Raw genomic sequence first — 16284 nt, 5'->3', positions numbered from 1 at the left:
CTGAACCTTGAAGCTGGGAGTTTGGTTAGCTTCCCAAAGGCAAAACAATCATAGTGCCACAACTGCATAATGTGAGTGGGCCCCTGATCAGATCAAGCTTGATTTTTGCAGTGTTTTCTGAATGTGCCCAAACCCATTGGTAACACAATGCAGAAACTTCTGAATAAAATTTGTAACTTAATCAAGAATGGCTGTAGTCTATGGCCTCTAATGTGTTTATTCCACTGCAGAAAGAAGAATGGATAGTTCAACTCCATGGAAAAATTTAGATGAGGTGAATATTGGAAGTATCTAAGTGGCTGATGTGACCCATTAGAGAAACTACTAGAAGCGAATCAAAGCAATCAGAAGCAGGTTTACTTAGAGACAATTCCTGCTGATTTAAATGGAACCTAGGCTTAAATCCTCTCTAGATTTACTTGGGAATAAGTTCCCGTTGACCGACTGACTGACAATGCATACATGCATATATAGGATTGCAGCCTTGGTATATTCTGCAACATTTAGAGATAATGCTGTTTCTTGTATACTGTATTAGGTTTGTCATTGAATATCTACGAAGGCCAGATCACTGCTATACTTGGCCATAGCGGAGCTGGAAAAACGACACTACTACACATTCTCAGTGGACTTTCCAAGCAATCAGATGGTAAGAATCAGTGCTTTGAAACCAAGTAGGCTGCTGACACGGTCTCAAACATGTTCCCAAAAAGTTATCCCTCTGTATCCACGGATTCAACCATCCACAGCTTTAAAATACCCCCTCCCTTACAATTCTTAAAAAAACAAACCTTGCTATTTGACATTTTATATAAGGGACATCATTTTAAAATGCCACTGTACAAATGGGACTTGAGCATTCGTTGATTTGGGTGCTCATAGGGGAGGGAATTTTCCCGTATTTGAAAATGCACCAGAAAAGTCTGGGTTGCATACGGTCTGAATACACCTGGACATGGGTGAATGTGGTAAGACCTGTCTTTGACACTTAAACATGCATGTATCCCATCGGGAGAAAGACAGGATACAATGTGTGTGATGATCTTCTTACTTTCAAATAGGTATATTTCTTTCTCATATTCATAGCAAGGTGGTGATGACTACTATTATACGCCTTTGTTTGCCTTTATGCAATGGTGGAGAATATGAGCCAGAGGGTACTACAGTATATTGAGTTTCCCAAGGACAAAAGAGCTAAACTATGGTGCGTTACAGACCGCCCCTTTTGGACGGCCTGTACCCACCCCTTTCCCCAGTGGATTGGGGCCTCAGCTGCCACAGCAGCAGCCATGAGGCCCCGATCCGCTGTTTTTCCAGGCCGCGAGAAGCAGCAAAAGGCTGCTTCCCGTGGCCTGGAAAGGGTTGTCCTTGGGGCTTCAAGCCCCAAGGACACCCCGACAGCAGCGGGGAAAAGAGAATGGGTGCCGCCATTTTGTACATACTGTATATGTTCTAGGGTTGGGGGCGTCTGAAAGAGACACCCCCGGGCAACTCTAGTACTTACACAGTACATGTTAAAAGGCCTGTTTGCAAAGGGCCAGAGTGAACCAAACACTGGAGCAGATGGGCTTTTGGGATGATCTCTCAGGGATTTTCTTATGCCCTTATAAGCCACAATGTTTTTAAGAATAATCTTTTAAATAAAATACAGCCAATTCCATTACAGTTTAATCTTTAATTTGATCACAAGCTAAAACAATTCCTGCCCAATATAATTTACACCTTACCATCCTGGCCTCTGCTTCTGTATACAGGTTCTGCAACCATATTTGGCTATGACATATCAGAAAGGGAAGATATGGAACAAATTAGAAATATAAGTGCTGTGTGCCCACAATTCAACATCCAATTTGAATTTTTAACAGTGAAAGAAAACTTAAAGACTTTTGCTAAAATCAAGGGGATTCTATCCAATGATATAGAAAAGGAAGTAAGTATGCTTTATGAAAATTTTGCCTTTATTTTCTTTGTAAGAAGCTGTCATTATTATTATTATTATTATTAACCTTTATTTATGAAGCGCTGTAAATGTACACAGCGCTGTACATACAGTCTTTTTAATTAGACGGTTCCCTGCCCTCGGGCTTACAATCTAAAAAGACATGACACAAAAGGAGAAGGGAGTGGTGGAGGGAAAGACTAAGAGGTCCAGCATGGTAGGCAAAGGCCACCCCCCCACAATGCGTTCTGACTGGGCCACCCTTTGTGTGTGGGTTTCTTTTGGTTTGGTGATGTTAGATAGAAACTAGATAGAATTACTTGTGCTTAAGGTCAATGGGACAATTTTATTCAAAACCAAGTTAAAATCTTATTAATTTCAATGATGCTTATATACAATTAAGTTTCTTTGGGCCAGAACTGACATCCTAACTGGCTAACTTTTGAATATGTTTGACAACATGCCTGGCATAATGATTTCTATCAGATTTCCCCCATGTTTGAAAGGCCCCTAAATATGGCAAAAATGCCCAGAATGTCCCAAAGAGACCAATATTTTGTGGCAAAATACATTTTTCCCTATAGTTTTTGTGGGAGCAGGTGTGGTGGAAAGGTGGCCCTTGAAGGTCTCTGGTAGAAGAGGCTAAACATCAGACAAGACAGAGGTGATCTTACTGAGTTAAAAGGCAGATCGGGGAATAGATGTGCTGGATGGGATTACACTCTTCCTGAAGACACAGGTCCACAGCTGTGGTGTGCTCCTGGATTCAATTCTGAGCCTGGAAGCTCAGATTTCAGCGATGACCAGGACTGCATTTGCACAATTAAAGCTTATGCGCCAGTTTCTTGAGACACTGGATCTGGTAGCAGTGACACATGCTTTAGTTACATCTTGCCAGCGGAGAGTGTTTGAAAACTTCAGCTGGTCCAAACAGCTGCAGACAGATTGCTAACTGCTAATTGTTGTGCTGGTGTGTATGTTTAATGATACATGTTTAATGATACATGTTTTTGATTGTTTTATCTCATTTTAACTTTTGTATCTTCTGGATTTTTAACAATATGCTTTTTAATTTGTTGTAAGCTGCTGTGTCCTGAACAGGGAAAAAGGTAGGATGATGATGATGATAATAATAATAACAACAACAACAACAACAACAATCACCCCTCTAGCCTTCCACAGTTGCCTAGCCATGCCCTACAAGAGTGCCAAAGTGCAATTACATTTATGTACTGCTTGAAGGTTCCATATGGCCAACTGATTGGCTACTCCATGAACAGAGTTTTTGGAATAGGTAGCCTTTCATCTGATTCTGCATTGCTCTTTGTATGTTTCTTACTCATCATTCCTGAGATTCGGCTCTGCTGGAGATGATGTGCTCCCCAGTAAAACATATCTTGCAATAAGTTTTGATTTTTATTGAGGACATGTTTATTAGATGTTAAATTATTACACCGGAATGCAAACATACCTTGAAACAAAGCATGTTGATCACAGTTGAATTTGCTCTTCAGTAAATATGGATATGAACTGATGACAAGATTGCATAGAATTGCATAGGCTTCTGATATCAGAGACCTCCCTCCCTTGATTCTTTCCTGCTTGCCCTTTCCTGAGTCTCAAGCTGTTACCTGCCATTTCTTAACCATCTACTTAAGCAAACAGTATCTATTCCAGGGACAGGAATTAATCTGGAAGTATTTTTTCCACATGTGGGAAGATCTGAACATCCAACTGAGATGAGATCCAAACCCATATATTCTGTGGAAACCCAAAGCCTGTATCTTTCAACCAATCAACTGGCCAGCCTGGGGCAGAGTTGGGGTGTGGCGTCCACACACCACCTGCCCCGACTCCACCCCTATGGCACCCCTATGCTATGCACCACCCCACAAGGTGCACAATATCATGGCACTCCCCTGGCACTGTGTTTAGATGATGCAGTGCCAAAGCAGTGCATTAAAGCAGTGGTGTAGTGGCTATGGCAGGAATAGCTTTTTGTGGCTCCTTTTTGCACTGCAGAAAGGTCAGATTGGGGGTGTGGTGTGTGGTTGCTGCAGCTCCAGTCTGTCTCCAAAAAGGGCGGTCTGCACAGCCCCTTAGTCACTTAAAAGGAGACAGAATGAAATCCAAATTTCCCAACTTCCTGGTAATAGACACTTGTATTTATTTTCAGGTGCAAACACTTCTGACCCTTTTGGATATTGATGCCATTCAAGACACGCAAGCTAGTTGCTTAAGTGGTGGACAAAAACGAAAATTATCTCTTGCGATTACTTTCTTAGGAGAGCCACAGGTAAAAGTACCATAGTACATATTGTTCAGGTACGATTCCTTTCCTGACTATAGTGTTTGTGTTCCAGTTGATTATTGTAATTCATTAAAATTATAAATATTTTCTTGCTGACAGGTCTTGTTTTTAGACGAGCCAACTGCAGGATTGGATCCCTATTCCAGACAACAGGTGTGGTCCCTCTTGAATGAGCGCAAAGCAGGTCGAGTTATTCTGTTCACAACTCAGTTCATGGATGAAGCTGATATTCTTGCCAGTGAGTAGAATTTCTCAACTCTAAATTTAGGGAAAGAGAAAGGGATGTGTTAGTAGCCAGCTTTTTCTCCATACCTGCTATCAACACTGTTCCTGTTTCTCTCACTTAGAACAAAAAAGTCGTCTGCTACATTGCACAAGATATTTGGTCCACATAGGCTGCTGCCACACTGCAGAATTAATGTAGTTAAGCTCCATTGTATGGAATCCTGGGATTTGTAGTTTGTAGTTTGTAGACTGCATTAATTCTGTAGTGTAGATGCAGCCATTGTGTCCTAGGGACTTGGTTCCTTCACATATTTCCATGTGAGAAAAGTATTTGTTGTTATACCATATTCATTATTCATTAATTATTATACCAGCTGCACTGGTTACTTGGCAGTTTTCAGGCCCAATACAAATTGATTCTTATGACCTATAAAACCCTGTGCACTTTGAGTCCAGGCTATCTGAAGAAATGGACTCTCCAGTACAATCCTCATCCAGACTTTGAGGGCTTTAGTGGAGGCTCATTTGGCACTCATGCTGACACTTTAGAGGCAAACGGGGTGAGATAACAAGAGAGGGCTTTCTTAGTGGCTGTTCCCAGGCTTTGCAGCCCCTCTCAAGGAATGCTAGGCTGTCTCTCCCCACATTTGCTGTTGTTTTTCCACTGGAAAAAATTAACCCCAGGATGACTAAGATCGAACATTCTCTCCTATAACCCGCATCAGATGTTTGCATCCCACAAATAACACTTTTAAGTGGTTGTTTTAGGAAAGCTTAACCCTGAGCAATCATATGACTGATTTATCACTTTTGTATCCTAACTTCTCCCCAAGTGCAGAGGAGCATTGTAGCCTTGTAGCAAACCTGCAAGGTAGGTTAGAATCATAGAATCACAGATTTGGAAGAGACCTCAAGGGCCATCATGTCCAACCCCTTCCATGAAGGAATACACATAGAATCATAGAATCATAGAATCATAGAGTTGGAAGAGACCGCAAGGGCCATCCAGTCCAACCCCCTGCCATGCAGGAAATCCAGATCAAAGCATCGCCGACAGATGGCCATCCAGCCTCTGTTTGAAGACCTCCAAGGAGGGAGACTCCACTACACTCCGAGGAAGTGTGTTCCACTGTCGAACAGCCCTCACTGTCAGGAAATTCCTCCTAATGTTGAGGTGGAATCTCTTTTCCTGCAGCTTGCATCCATTGCTCCGGGTCCTAGTCTCTGGAGCAGCAGAAAACAAGCTCGCTCCCTCCTCAATATGACATCCCTTCATCGTGGTACTGCCAACATGTGGCCCATCTGGCCTCTGTTTAAAAACCTCCAAAGAAGGAGACTCCCCCACTCTTCAATGGAGTGTGCTGCACTGTCAAAACTCTTACTCTCAGGAAGTTCTTCTTAATGTTGAGGTGGAATCTCTTTTTCTGTAGCTTGCATCCATTGTTCCATGTCTTTGGAGCCACAGAAAACAAGCTTGTTTCATTCTCAAGATGATATCCCTTCAAATATTTAAACGTGGCTCCCCTTAACCTTCACTTCTCCAAGCAAAACATACAAGCTCCCTAACTTCTCTCCCTAGGGCATGGTTTTCAGATCCTTCACTACAGTCTTCCCTTCATATTCACGGGGATTAGGGGAACAAGACCCCGCGAATATGGAAAAACCACAAATAACCCCCCACACACACACCCACACCCACAAACACTCACACACATACACACTGATTAGGCCTGAAGAAACTCCAGTTCAACCAAGTCCATGTCACGAGCTCCTTAACTGGGTAGGAATTTCAATGTCAGACATGCAAATTCACTGCTTGGTCTACTTCATGGTGGTTCACTCTACCCCAAGAAACAAAATTATATGCAAATCCTGCTATGACATTCTTTATTGCTTATTTCTTCTTATATGTATTAAGTACCAGCTCTGAGTAATATGCATATAATGAAGATCACTTGATACCAAGTCTGATTGATACCCTCTGGGTAGTTGGAAAACAGTCTATAACTCATCTTCCCTTTCACCCCATGTTTCCAGCTCTGAATGCTTAACTGGTGTATCCTTCCTTCAGATAATTCCCTGAAATCACTGTCATATGGCAAAGCTAGAATCATACTACTAAATGAGATTTCTAAACAAAAGGTTGTGTGTGTGCATGCGTGCGTGCGTGTGTGAGAGAGAGAGGTTTAATTGTACTCTTTCTTCTCAGACCGGAAAGCTTTCATTTCATATGGGAAGCTGACATGTGTTGGTTCATCTTTGTTCTTGAAGAAGAAATGGGGTATTGGATATCATTTGAGGTACTTTTTCAGCTCAGCATTTTTGTCCTTTTGCTTGTTTTGCAATGGTAACATTTATTTCCTGTCTATGATATGCATTTATTTGTTGTTCATCATTCATTAAATCAGTGGAGAATTATACCTTTCCTTTCCAGTTTCTACATGCAAGGCATCTTGAAGGTAGCCTGCATACATAAAAATAATTCACAATTGGGGGGGAAAGAACTATGGCCATATCAAAAGCAAGAGACAAAAAAGCAACAAATAAACAGTAAAGAAATAACATAATTAAACACCAGATAAATTGCCAGTGTGTAACTGATGACAATGTATGTCCTAGGTCTATTTGTTCCTAGAACATGAAATAATGATAAACATGCTATTTGTGTTAGACCTTTTCCTGCTCCATGTCATTTCTTTAGGGAGATAGAAAAAACCATCCAGTGTGGAGTAATGTCATGCCACATGCTTCATTAACACATTGTCTGTCATCAATATCACACTACACTGTTATAGCACTATTATTCCACTTTAACTTCTTTAAGTTAACTGATATGGTTGCCTCTTGTAGAATTCTAGGATTTGTAGTTTAGTGAGGCCTATGCTAAACTGCAAATCCCAGGATTCCATGGGAGGCAGCCATAGCAGTCAAAGTAGAATAACAACACTGTAACAACAAAGTGTGATATTGTCAGAGAAAGGAAGAAAATGTATTTGTTTTAATTTTTGTAAGCTGCCTTGAGTCTCATTATTGGGAGAAAAGGCAGGATATAAATGAATTGGAGTGGGTGGGTGGTAGAGGACATAAACACGGGGCTTCTGTTTTCAGCAATGGTGTCACTGCTTTAATAATTCTTTAGTTCTTCCCATAACTATATGAAAATGAGAAATCCGTGCTGCAGTCATTTCTAGGATGATCCATGTTTCTGTTGTGCTGGTGAATAATTGTGAATTGAAATCAGATCTTGGATATTTTACTCAGATAACATTCTGGATAAATGAATGCAGGTTTGTTTCCTTGTTTTGTGTCTAAATGCCTTTTAATATGAACAGGATGCATATAAATGAGTTTTGTGACTCTGAGAGGACTACATCCCTGGTCAAGCAACACATTCCTGATGCTAGATTATCAGGGCAGCGTGAAAATGAGCTGAGCTATACACTGCCCTTAGAAAACATGGATAAGTTTCCAGGTAATTATCACCTGAAATAACTGACAATAAATGTCAGTGTTATTTAAAATCATCCAGTTAACTGTGGTGTTCCTTAAGATTTATTTACTTCATGTTTTTCCAGAGGAGGAGAAGAATCTCTTTGTATAGGTTCTTTCTCCCACTTGCTCCAGTGGGTTGAAAATTTCAAATCAGGTTGAGGAACAACTCCAGCTAGCCCCAGCCCCAGCCCACCGCAACTTTGGAGCAGACTTTTGAAAAATATTTTCCAGTCTTCCTTTGAACCCCCACCCCCATTTCACAGTCCTCTTAAGCACTTCTCCCTTCCTTTGCTATTTTCTTCACTAGAATGAAATCATCGGGAGACTGACTTTCCTGTTTACAGATGTGAGCCTCAATAAACCCGGCCAGTCCTCCTATTTGGGTAGATTTTCCCCTGCAGAGGCCATTATGTGGGTCCTCCCTACACCATTCATTCAAAATAAATTGGGAGCTCTGAAACTTTGGGCCCTAACTCCTGTATGAAAGACATAACCCAAGCAGCTAAGTGAGATGGTTTCAGAGTTGCTACACACTTCAGCTCTTCCTCATTCCCAACTGATGGCCAGACACTGCTGAATATGGATGAGGCAAACATAGCATAAGTAAAGTGCCAGGGCTTATAGTACAGTAGAGGGCCCATTTTCTCTATGTCTGACTAGAAAATCTCACTTGGACACCTTTGTTTCACACTGCTAATATCCCTTATCATAGTCATTCTCTCCCCTCCCACCTTTTTCATTAATATTGTATTGATCATATTATAACATAAAAGTACGAAGTACATATGAAGCTCAGGTGTGATCTGCTCTAGGTCCCATTTGTTTGACATTCTGGCTGTCCACAGTATTCTCAGCACTCCTCTCCAGCACCACATGTCAAATGAGCTGAAACCAGGATTTTAAGTATTTGGTTTATCAAACTCAAATTTACAAAGCCAAATTAAGACTGCAATTACTTTCCAGCATATTCACCTGGAATCCAGCCTTTCACAAGGAGAATGCAGGCACATTTTCCAGGAAACTATTATCTATACCTCCATGTGTACACCATCTGACTCTCTATGCAGAACTGGGATTTAATGTTCTTGAAACTGAAGCCTGGTTGATGACTTATAGGTTTTGGTTTAAGATACATTTCAGGCCTAATAGATCCAGTCTTTTATGGTTCCTACTATCTGATGTTTACTATGCCAGTTGGGCTAAATTTTATGAAAGTAAAGTAATTTCTGTGGGTTTAAATTTTGATTTTCTCCTTTTAATTACTGAAAAGGAGTGTCTTGAATCTATTAGGGTCTGCCATGTAGAGAGAGAACATCAAGTGACATATCCAACTCCTCCTAGAGTGTGTTATCCAGTGATGCTTGGTACCCCCCCCCCCTTGTAGGGTAGGATTCCGGATTATTTTCAAATCCTTTCACTGCTGGTGTCGAGGAAGGCTTTTTTGTTTGCAAGACTGAACACCCCTCAAATGTGACCAGGGCAGATATCTGCAGATGCCATTTTAGAATCGTGTATGTCACTGTGATCAAGCTCAAAATGTTCTCCATCATATTGTATTGCTTTGTCCATTGTATATAATTCTGAGGGGAAAATTTTTAAGAAGGTTATTGGAAATGAATATCTGTTTGGATGGGTTATCAGTGGAATACTTATTGGAAGATCGGAACCCACATATTACCAGGTTAATGGCCAATTTTCTGGTGGCGGCAACAAGATTATGGCTTAAATTTTAGTAACGATCCTGAAGTTTTATTTTAAATACATGTTGTTTTTCTATGCCTAATAAAGGTTGACTAAAAACAAAAAACCTCAAGGAAAGCACACCTCAGTAGAGGTCCATAGTTTTCTTTGTAGCTTTGGATTCCCTGTCTAGGGAAGTTACTGTAGGTTGGAGAACCCTCCCCTACCGCCCCTCATTGTCCTTTCACTAAAAAGCAAAGTTCTTTCAGTTAGTGTTGAACAGTTAAGATGGATTGCTGTAAAATGGTCTTTTAGCTGAGTTGCATGCTAATTGTTTAAAGGACTTAAAAAAAAACCTTTTAATGTTTTTTTCATTTATACCTACCTATTAGATATCTCAAGACCCAGTTTTTGAAAGAAGGTGGGCATAAACGCAATACAGTGGACCCTTCATATTGGTGGGCTGGTAATCTGCAGATCTGACCACTCATAAATCATCATGCCTCATATTATTCAATGACAACATGTGCATGCAGACACACTGACGCATCAGCATGAATGTTGCTGCCATTGAATAATATGGGGTGCAACCATCTGCATTTTTGCCATCCTGGAACTGCATTTTTGCCACAGAACTGAACCACTACAAATGGGAAGGGTCCACTATAAATGAATAAATATTACATCTTTAATGAGCAGCTTGGGAAAATACATGAAATTGGGTGCTAGGCAAGCCTCTCCTAAACCATCACCTTCCTTATATTTCAAATCAAAGCTATTATATGCATGTGAAATCCTTATCCTAATCTAGAAACACAAATAATGATGAGTCATGTTGGTTTACTCCCTGTTACATAGCTCTGTTCTGTGATATGGACCACCAGACAGATCTTGGAATTGTTAATTATGGGGTCACCATGACAACTCTGGAAGATGTTTTCCTAAAGCTGGAAGGAAATGAAATGATTGATGAAGAAGGTAATGTTCCAGACATTGCACCTTATGTCATTGTTTTTTGCTATGTTTCCACAAATATGACATTGGAACCACACACATGGAGAAAAACACTACTGTGACCTATCATAACTCCCCTTCTTCATTTTTTCTGATCCAGAAGAGGGATTTGGGAAAGTGTTTCGGTGAGAGGGAAAAGACTACTCAAGGAGTGGAGACAGGAAGAAGAACAGGGAGGACTCAGTATCAGAAGGGAGGGGGAAAGGTCAATACTCAGTGTGAGCAAGCATCTAGACTTTTAGGTTGATTGTGAAGTCCTGATGTTGTACTTTGATTTTTTTCCTTAGATTACAGAGGTCATCGTGAAGAGCAAATGGGAGAGGGAAGAAAGGGTGAAGTGGAGCAAGATCAGTTGTTGCTCTCTGACACAGGAAAGGCAACAATTAGAGGCATGGCACTCTGGAGACAGCAAGTTTGTGGCATTGCAAGAATGCACTTTTTGAATCTCAAGCGTAAGGGCAAAGTCTGGGGATCTCTGTGAGTGCCAAATCTTCCTTTAAAAATGTTTTCATAAAATCTCCTGCATACCCCCAAAACATTTCACAGTTGAAAACTTGGACATATGTGGCTGAGCTGCATCAGAGTATGGTCAGAAGATTGTGGCCAGGCTGTTCACAACAGGGCAAAAGTTATTAAAGAAGAACATGCAAAACTGATATTTTAAGAGAGAAATCTGTGGATGCCCAAGTCTCATTATACACAATGGAGTAGATGTTGATCCTTGTATGAAATGTGGATTATTGACTAGAAACAGATGGACAGGAATGTGTGACTTCTGGCTGCTCTGGGGGCATGGCGTGCAGACAATGCATGCTCCAGAACAACCGGATGCGACATGGAAAGTGCACCTGGCTGGGAAAAGCTGGCACAGGGAGGAGCGTGGAAAGTCCGCTCTTTGGATCAAGACCAGCTGCGCATTCACTGTTAGGAGGGTGACTGGGGCTGGAGCGGCCACAGGCTGCTTCAAGCTGCTGGTCTGCACGACCTTATAGAGACCAGTTTGCCTAGATGCACTATTGCTAAAGTTGAAAGAGGTGTTAGAGGTGTGTACACAGAGTTCATATAAGTGTCTTGACAGCATCTTTGGTAACACCCATCAGAGATTCAAGTGTTATGATGAGTAATAACAATTCTTAGTAGCAGAACCTTGTTTATCTTAGGCCTGGAACTCATGTGTGACAAATTGGCACATTACACACAGCCACCAGCCCCCTGCCCATCTCTGCTAATAGGGACTCATTTGAATGAGTTGTTAGGCAGCAAATACTCCAGATAGACAGGTTGGCTACTGTTCTTCTATATCAAATGTCACAGCAAAAAGATACTTATGGTAGAATAAGTAAAGAGATAGTACAGGAATACCTTGTTAATCTAAATGAATTTCAGTCTCCAGGACCAGATGAACTACATCCAAGGGTATTAAAAGAACTGGCAAATCTAATATCAGAGCCATTGGCAATAATCTTTGAAAACTGAAGAACAGGAGAAGTCCCAGCAGACTGTAGGAGAGCAAACGTTATTCCCATCTTCAAAAAGGGGAAAAAAGAGGATCCCAAAAATTGTCATCCAGTTAGTCTGACATCAATCCCAGGAAAGATTCTGGAACAGATAATTAAACAGAGAGTATGTGAACATCTAGAAAGCAATGCAATAATCACAGAAAGTCAACACGGGTTTCAGAGAAACAAGTCATGCCAGACAAATCTGATCTCTTTCTTTGAAAAAATTACCAGCTTGGTAGATTAAGGGAATGCTGTGGATATAGTATATCTTGATTTCAGGAAGGCGTTTGACAAGGTTTCCCATGACATTCTTGCAAACAAGCTTTTAAAATGTGGGATAGACAAGGTAACTGTTACATGGATTTGTAATTGGTTGACTGGCCGAACCCAAAGGGTGCTCAACAATGGCTCCTTTTCATCCTGGAGGGAAGTGACCAGTGGGGTCCCACAGGGCTCTGTCCTGGGCCCAGTGCTATTCAATATCTTTATCAATGACTTGGATGACAGAATTGGGAGCATACTTATCAAATTTGCAGATGACACCAAATTAGGAGGAATAGCTAATAGCAGGATCAAGATTCAAAATGACCTGAATAGACTAGAAAGCTGGGCTAAATGTAACAAAATGTACTGCACTTGGGGCAGAAAAATAAAATGCACAGATATAGGATGGGGGACACCTGGCTGAATGAAACTACATGTGAAAGGGATCTAGGAGTCCCAGTAGACCACAGGTTGAACGTGAGTGAGCAGTGCAATGTGGCAGCTAAAAAGGCCAATGCAATTTTAGGCTGCATCAATAATAGTATAGTGTCTAGCTCAAGAGAAGTAATAGTGCCACTGTAGTTTGCTTTGGTCAGGCCCCACCTGGAATATTGGGTCCAGTTCTGGTCACCACAATTTAAAAAGGACGTGGAGAAACTGGAGCGTGTCCAAAGGAGGGCGACTAAAATGGTGAAGGGTCTGGAAACCATGTCCAATGAAGAACGACTTAGGGAGCTGGGGATGTTTAGCTTGGAGAAAAGAAGATTAAGAGGTGATATGATAGCCCTGTTTAAATATTTGAAGGGATGTCATATTGAGGAGGGAGCAAGCTTGTTTTCTGCTGCTCCAGAGAACAGGACCCGGAACAAGGGATGCAAACTACAGGATAAGAGATTCCACCTCAACATTAGGAGGAACTTCCTGACAGTAAGGGCTGTTCGACAGCGGAACACACTCCCTTGGAGTGTAGTGGAGTCTCCTTCCTCGGAGGTCTTTAAACAGAGCCTGGATGGCAATCTGTCAGGGATGCTTTGATTTGGATTTCCTGCATGGCAGGTGGTTGGACTGGATGGCCCTTGTGGTCTCTGCCAACTTTATGATTCTATGATCTGTTGAGAGTGAATGGCCTGATACTTCATTCTGCAGTAACCTCAAAACCACAACAAAGAAACACACTACCTGATTTCCTTTTGTGGCAAATGCTTTCTGAATTGTCTGATCATCCCAGGGGTCACCTCTGAGGATCCTTGCTAGGGAGAAAAGAGTGGATAGGCACCCCACCAAACCTCCTAGGGCCAGATGTATCAATCTAAGGGGGTCCCTCCTCAGAGTGAGGTATTGTGAAGTATCTCATAAATTTTGTACCTCCTTCACCTATAATACCACAGACTGAGAAAGATCCCACCACAACTGAGGTGGTTCTGGAAAAGGGGACTGTATGATAATGCATCTCCTTCCATTCCATTACTTGATGTTCCCTTTGTACTTCACCTTATGGACACAGTATAACTGGCCAAATATCACCTCTTCCTGTATTAATTTATGTTTCTACTTCTTTACAGATTACTTCTTCTTGGAATTATGCTATCACCTTTAATCCTTCAGGCTACTACTATCGGTATTTGGGTTAAAATGCATAAAGCAGAGCTTCATCCTGGTCTTTATTTTGAGCCAGGAAAGCAGTTGCTCACAGGAACCTCTGGACTTCTTATCCTTAATGATACCGGTAAGGGCACAGAACCTGGAAAATATATTCTTTCCAAAGATTCAGACTGAGATCAACTGTGCTGTAGTGTTAAGGATGCTTAATTATGACTGGTAGTTGTAACCCACTCACCCCCTACACTACTTCATCCACACATTAGACTCCTCAGCTTTTCCTCTCTAGCTGGCCGCGTGTGTGAAACAGACAACGTTGCAGAAAACTCTGCCTTTGAGGCCCTTGCTTTGAGTCTGCTAGGAATCAAATTTGGCTTCTAGGACCTTATTAGTTCATTTCCCCCTCATCATTGTTGCCATCATACACCATGACCACAGATTCTATTCCAGCACTATGTACCAGGATATTTAGGCTGTGTGTGATACCTGCAGCTTTTCTACCAGGCAGCCAATTTCACCATTCTGTCCACATGACTGTCACAAACTCTGCTAAGCTTGTATTTCCACTGTTTGAATCCTTTTATCTTTTCCAGCATGCACATCTTTACTGTAGGAGGATTATCAGTTTGTTTTTCAAGAACTGGGCCACTTCTAAAGGCACATTTCCTCGTTTTTGGAGTGATACCCTCCTTCTCCAAGGTTCTCTTTCTTCATGACTCCAGAAGAGCTTTCACAATAGTCCTGTCACGTCCCCAAATGTCTTATGTAATATAATATTATTTAACCATTGCATTATTTTTTGTTTTGGTAGTTTCCTGTTCATTTGGGCGTAAAGATAGTCCTCTAATCATTCTCTCAAACCGTTTTGCTTTGGTACAGGTGCAAGCATTGACAATTTAATCCATGCAGTGAAGAGTCAGAATATCCAGCTGGATGTAGTCTCTGGCAGCAACGTCAGTGATCAGTTAGTACACAGTGGAGCAATAAAAGTAGCCATGAAAGACAAGGTAGCTTTTAACTTTTAATTACTGTATTTCTTTTGGAAGAAAATATTTAGTGGATGGTCCCTTCTCCAAAAGGGGTGTGTGGGATATGTGTGTTGGCTCACTTCTCACCTGCTGGATTAGCAGTATCAAAAACAAAGGCCTGTTACAGACTGCCAAAATAAAGCTGCTTTGGGTCTCTTTGGAGGTATGCTATTTAAATGATGCATGGCTCCTAAGAGTCCGGAGGTCGTGCCAAAGCCACACTCCATTCCTAAGCACCGGAGTGCAGCTTTGGTGCAGCTTCCGGATTCTTAGGATGCATGCATCATTTAAACAGCATACCTCCAAAGAGACCTGAAGCAGCTTTATTTTGGCAATCTGTAACAGGCCAAAAACTCTTTGGCCCACTTGAGAAGCCAATGTATAGTGCTATCTGAGGTAAACTGTCTAAGCAGCAGCTTACTGTGGCAGAGTACAGACGTACCAGTTCAGTGTAACAGTATTAGCAATGCACTGACCACATTCCATACACAAACTCACAGACACAGTTGATTTCTTTCAAGTCCTTGGAGGTTCTTTATCTTGAGTTACGATATATATAAGAACTCACTAGCTCTCCTCCTGACTCCCATCAACATATGCCATCTGTAGTCACTCAGCAATGATCCTCACAATACCAACCAACATCAACTCACTAATCCAACCCACTAACATCAACCCACATGTGCTCTGACTCTCAGTGCACTTATATAGTGAGATGGCTAAGAGTCTCAACATGATGCAATCCCTGTAGAAAGTTTTTGCATCATGCCAAGTGCTCTAACTCAGCAATTCCTGGGACTCAAAATATTTTACAACAGTTTAAAGGAACATTGTTCCAACAGTGTGGTCACAGGGTCATTAATGTATGTTGCAGAGATTCATAAAAATGAGAGAAAAGACTGCTTCCTTCCTACATTCCAAAACCAATTACTGGAAAGAGGATGAGAGAGAGAGAGAGACTTATTTCAATGGGGTCTCCTGTACAACAGGATGGGGGAATTTCAGAAGGTACAGGGACCAGTTTTTTTAACCCTCCCACTTTAAACTGCACCACACCAAAACCAAAACTGTCTGGGAGTCCATTTCCAGGCTGTTTTTTTTAAAGTTTTAATAATGTAAAGATCCCACTCTTAAATAAAATGTCTTGCTTTAAGAGAGAATTTAACTTCCTGGAACATGATGTTCCACATTTGTAAAGAGCAAACAAATGAACAGAAATGTTGTAAGGCC

At 41.3% G+C, this 16284-nt stretch overlaps 2 protein-coding genes across 7 annotated transcripts in view; both read left to right on the top strand.

Moving 5' to 3' along the window:
* The window catches only part of MAP2K6 (mitogen-activated protein kinase kinase 6), a 1063669-nt gene that overhangs the window by 671539 nt on the left and 375846 nt on the right, over nt 1-16284 (top strand). The window lies entirely within an intron of this gene.
* The window catches only part of LOC121921512 (ABC-type organic anion transporter ABCA8-like), a 102535-nt gene that overhangs the window by 36495 nt on the left and 49756 nt on the right, over nt 1-16284 (top strand). For 5 of the 6 annotated variants that reach the window (XR_006101961.1, XR_006101962.1, XM_042449691.1 and 2 more), the window contains 10 exons: nt 539-649; nt 1755-1930; nt 4116-4235; nt 4350-4488; nt 6685-6775; nt 7808-7947; nt 10506-10625; nt 10949-11138; nt 13990-14153; nt 14906-15033. Coding sequence is in view for 4 of the 6 variants with exons in the window: in XM_042449691.1 (XP_042305625.1) it covers nt 539-649; nt 1755-1930; nt 4116-4235; nt 4350-4488; nt 6685-6775; nt 7808-7947; nt 10506-10625; nt 10949-11138; nt 13990-14153; nt 14906-15033 (1379 nt within the window). In the remaining 2 variants the exon portion in view is untranslated. The remainder of the gene's footprint in view (nt 1-538; nt 650-1754; nt 1931-4115; nt 4236-4349; nt 4489-6684; nt 6776-7807; nt 7948-10505; nt 10626-10948; nt 11139-13989; nt 14154-14905; nt 15034-16284) is intronic. The other variant, XM_042449692.1, reaches the window with a different exon arrangement.

The sequence above is a fragment of the Sceloporus undulatus genome, chromosome 2 (genome assembly GCF_019175285.1).
Source record: "Sceloporus undulatus isolate JIND9_A2432 ecotype Alabama chromosome 2, SceUnd_v1.1, whole genome shotgun sequence".
In the NCBI taxonomy this organism is placed as follows: Eukaryota; Metazoa; Chordata; class Lepidosauria; order Squamata; family Phrynosomatidae; genus Sceloporus; species Sceloporus undulatus.
Note: the sequence above shows the minus strand (reverse complement) of the source record. Positions and strands in the feature narration are given on the sequence as shown.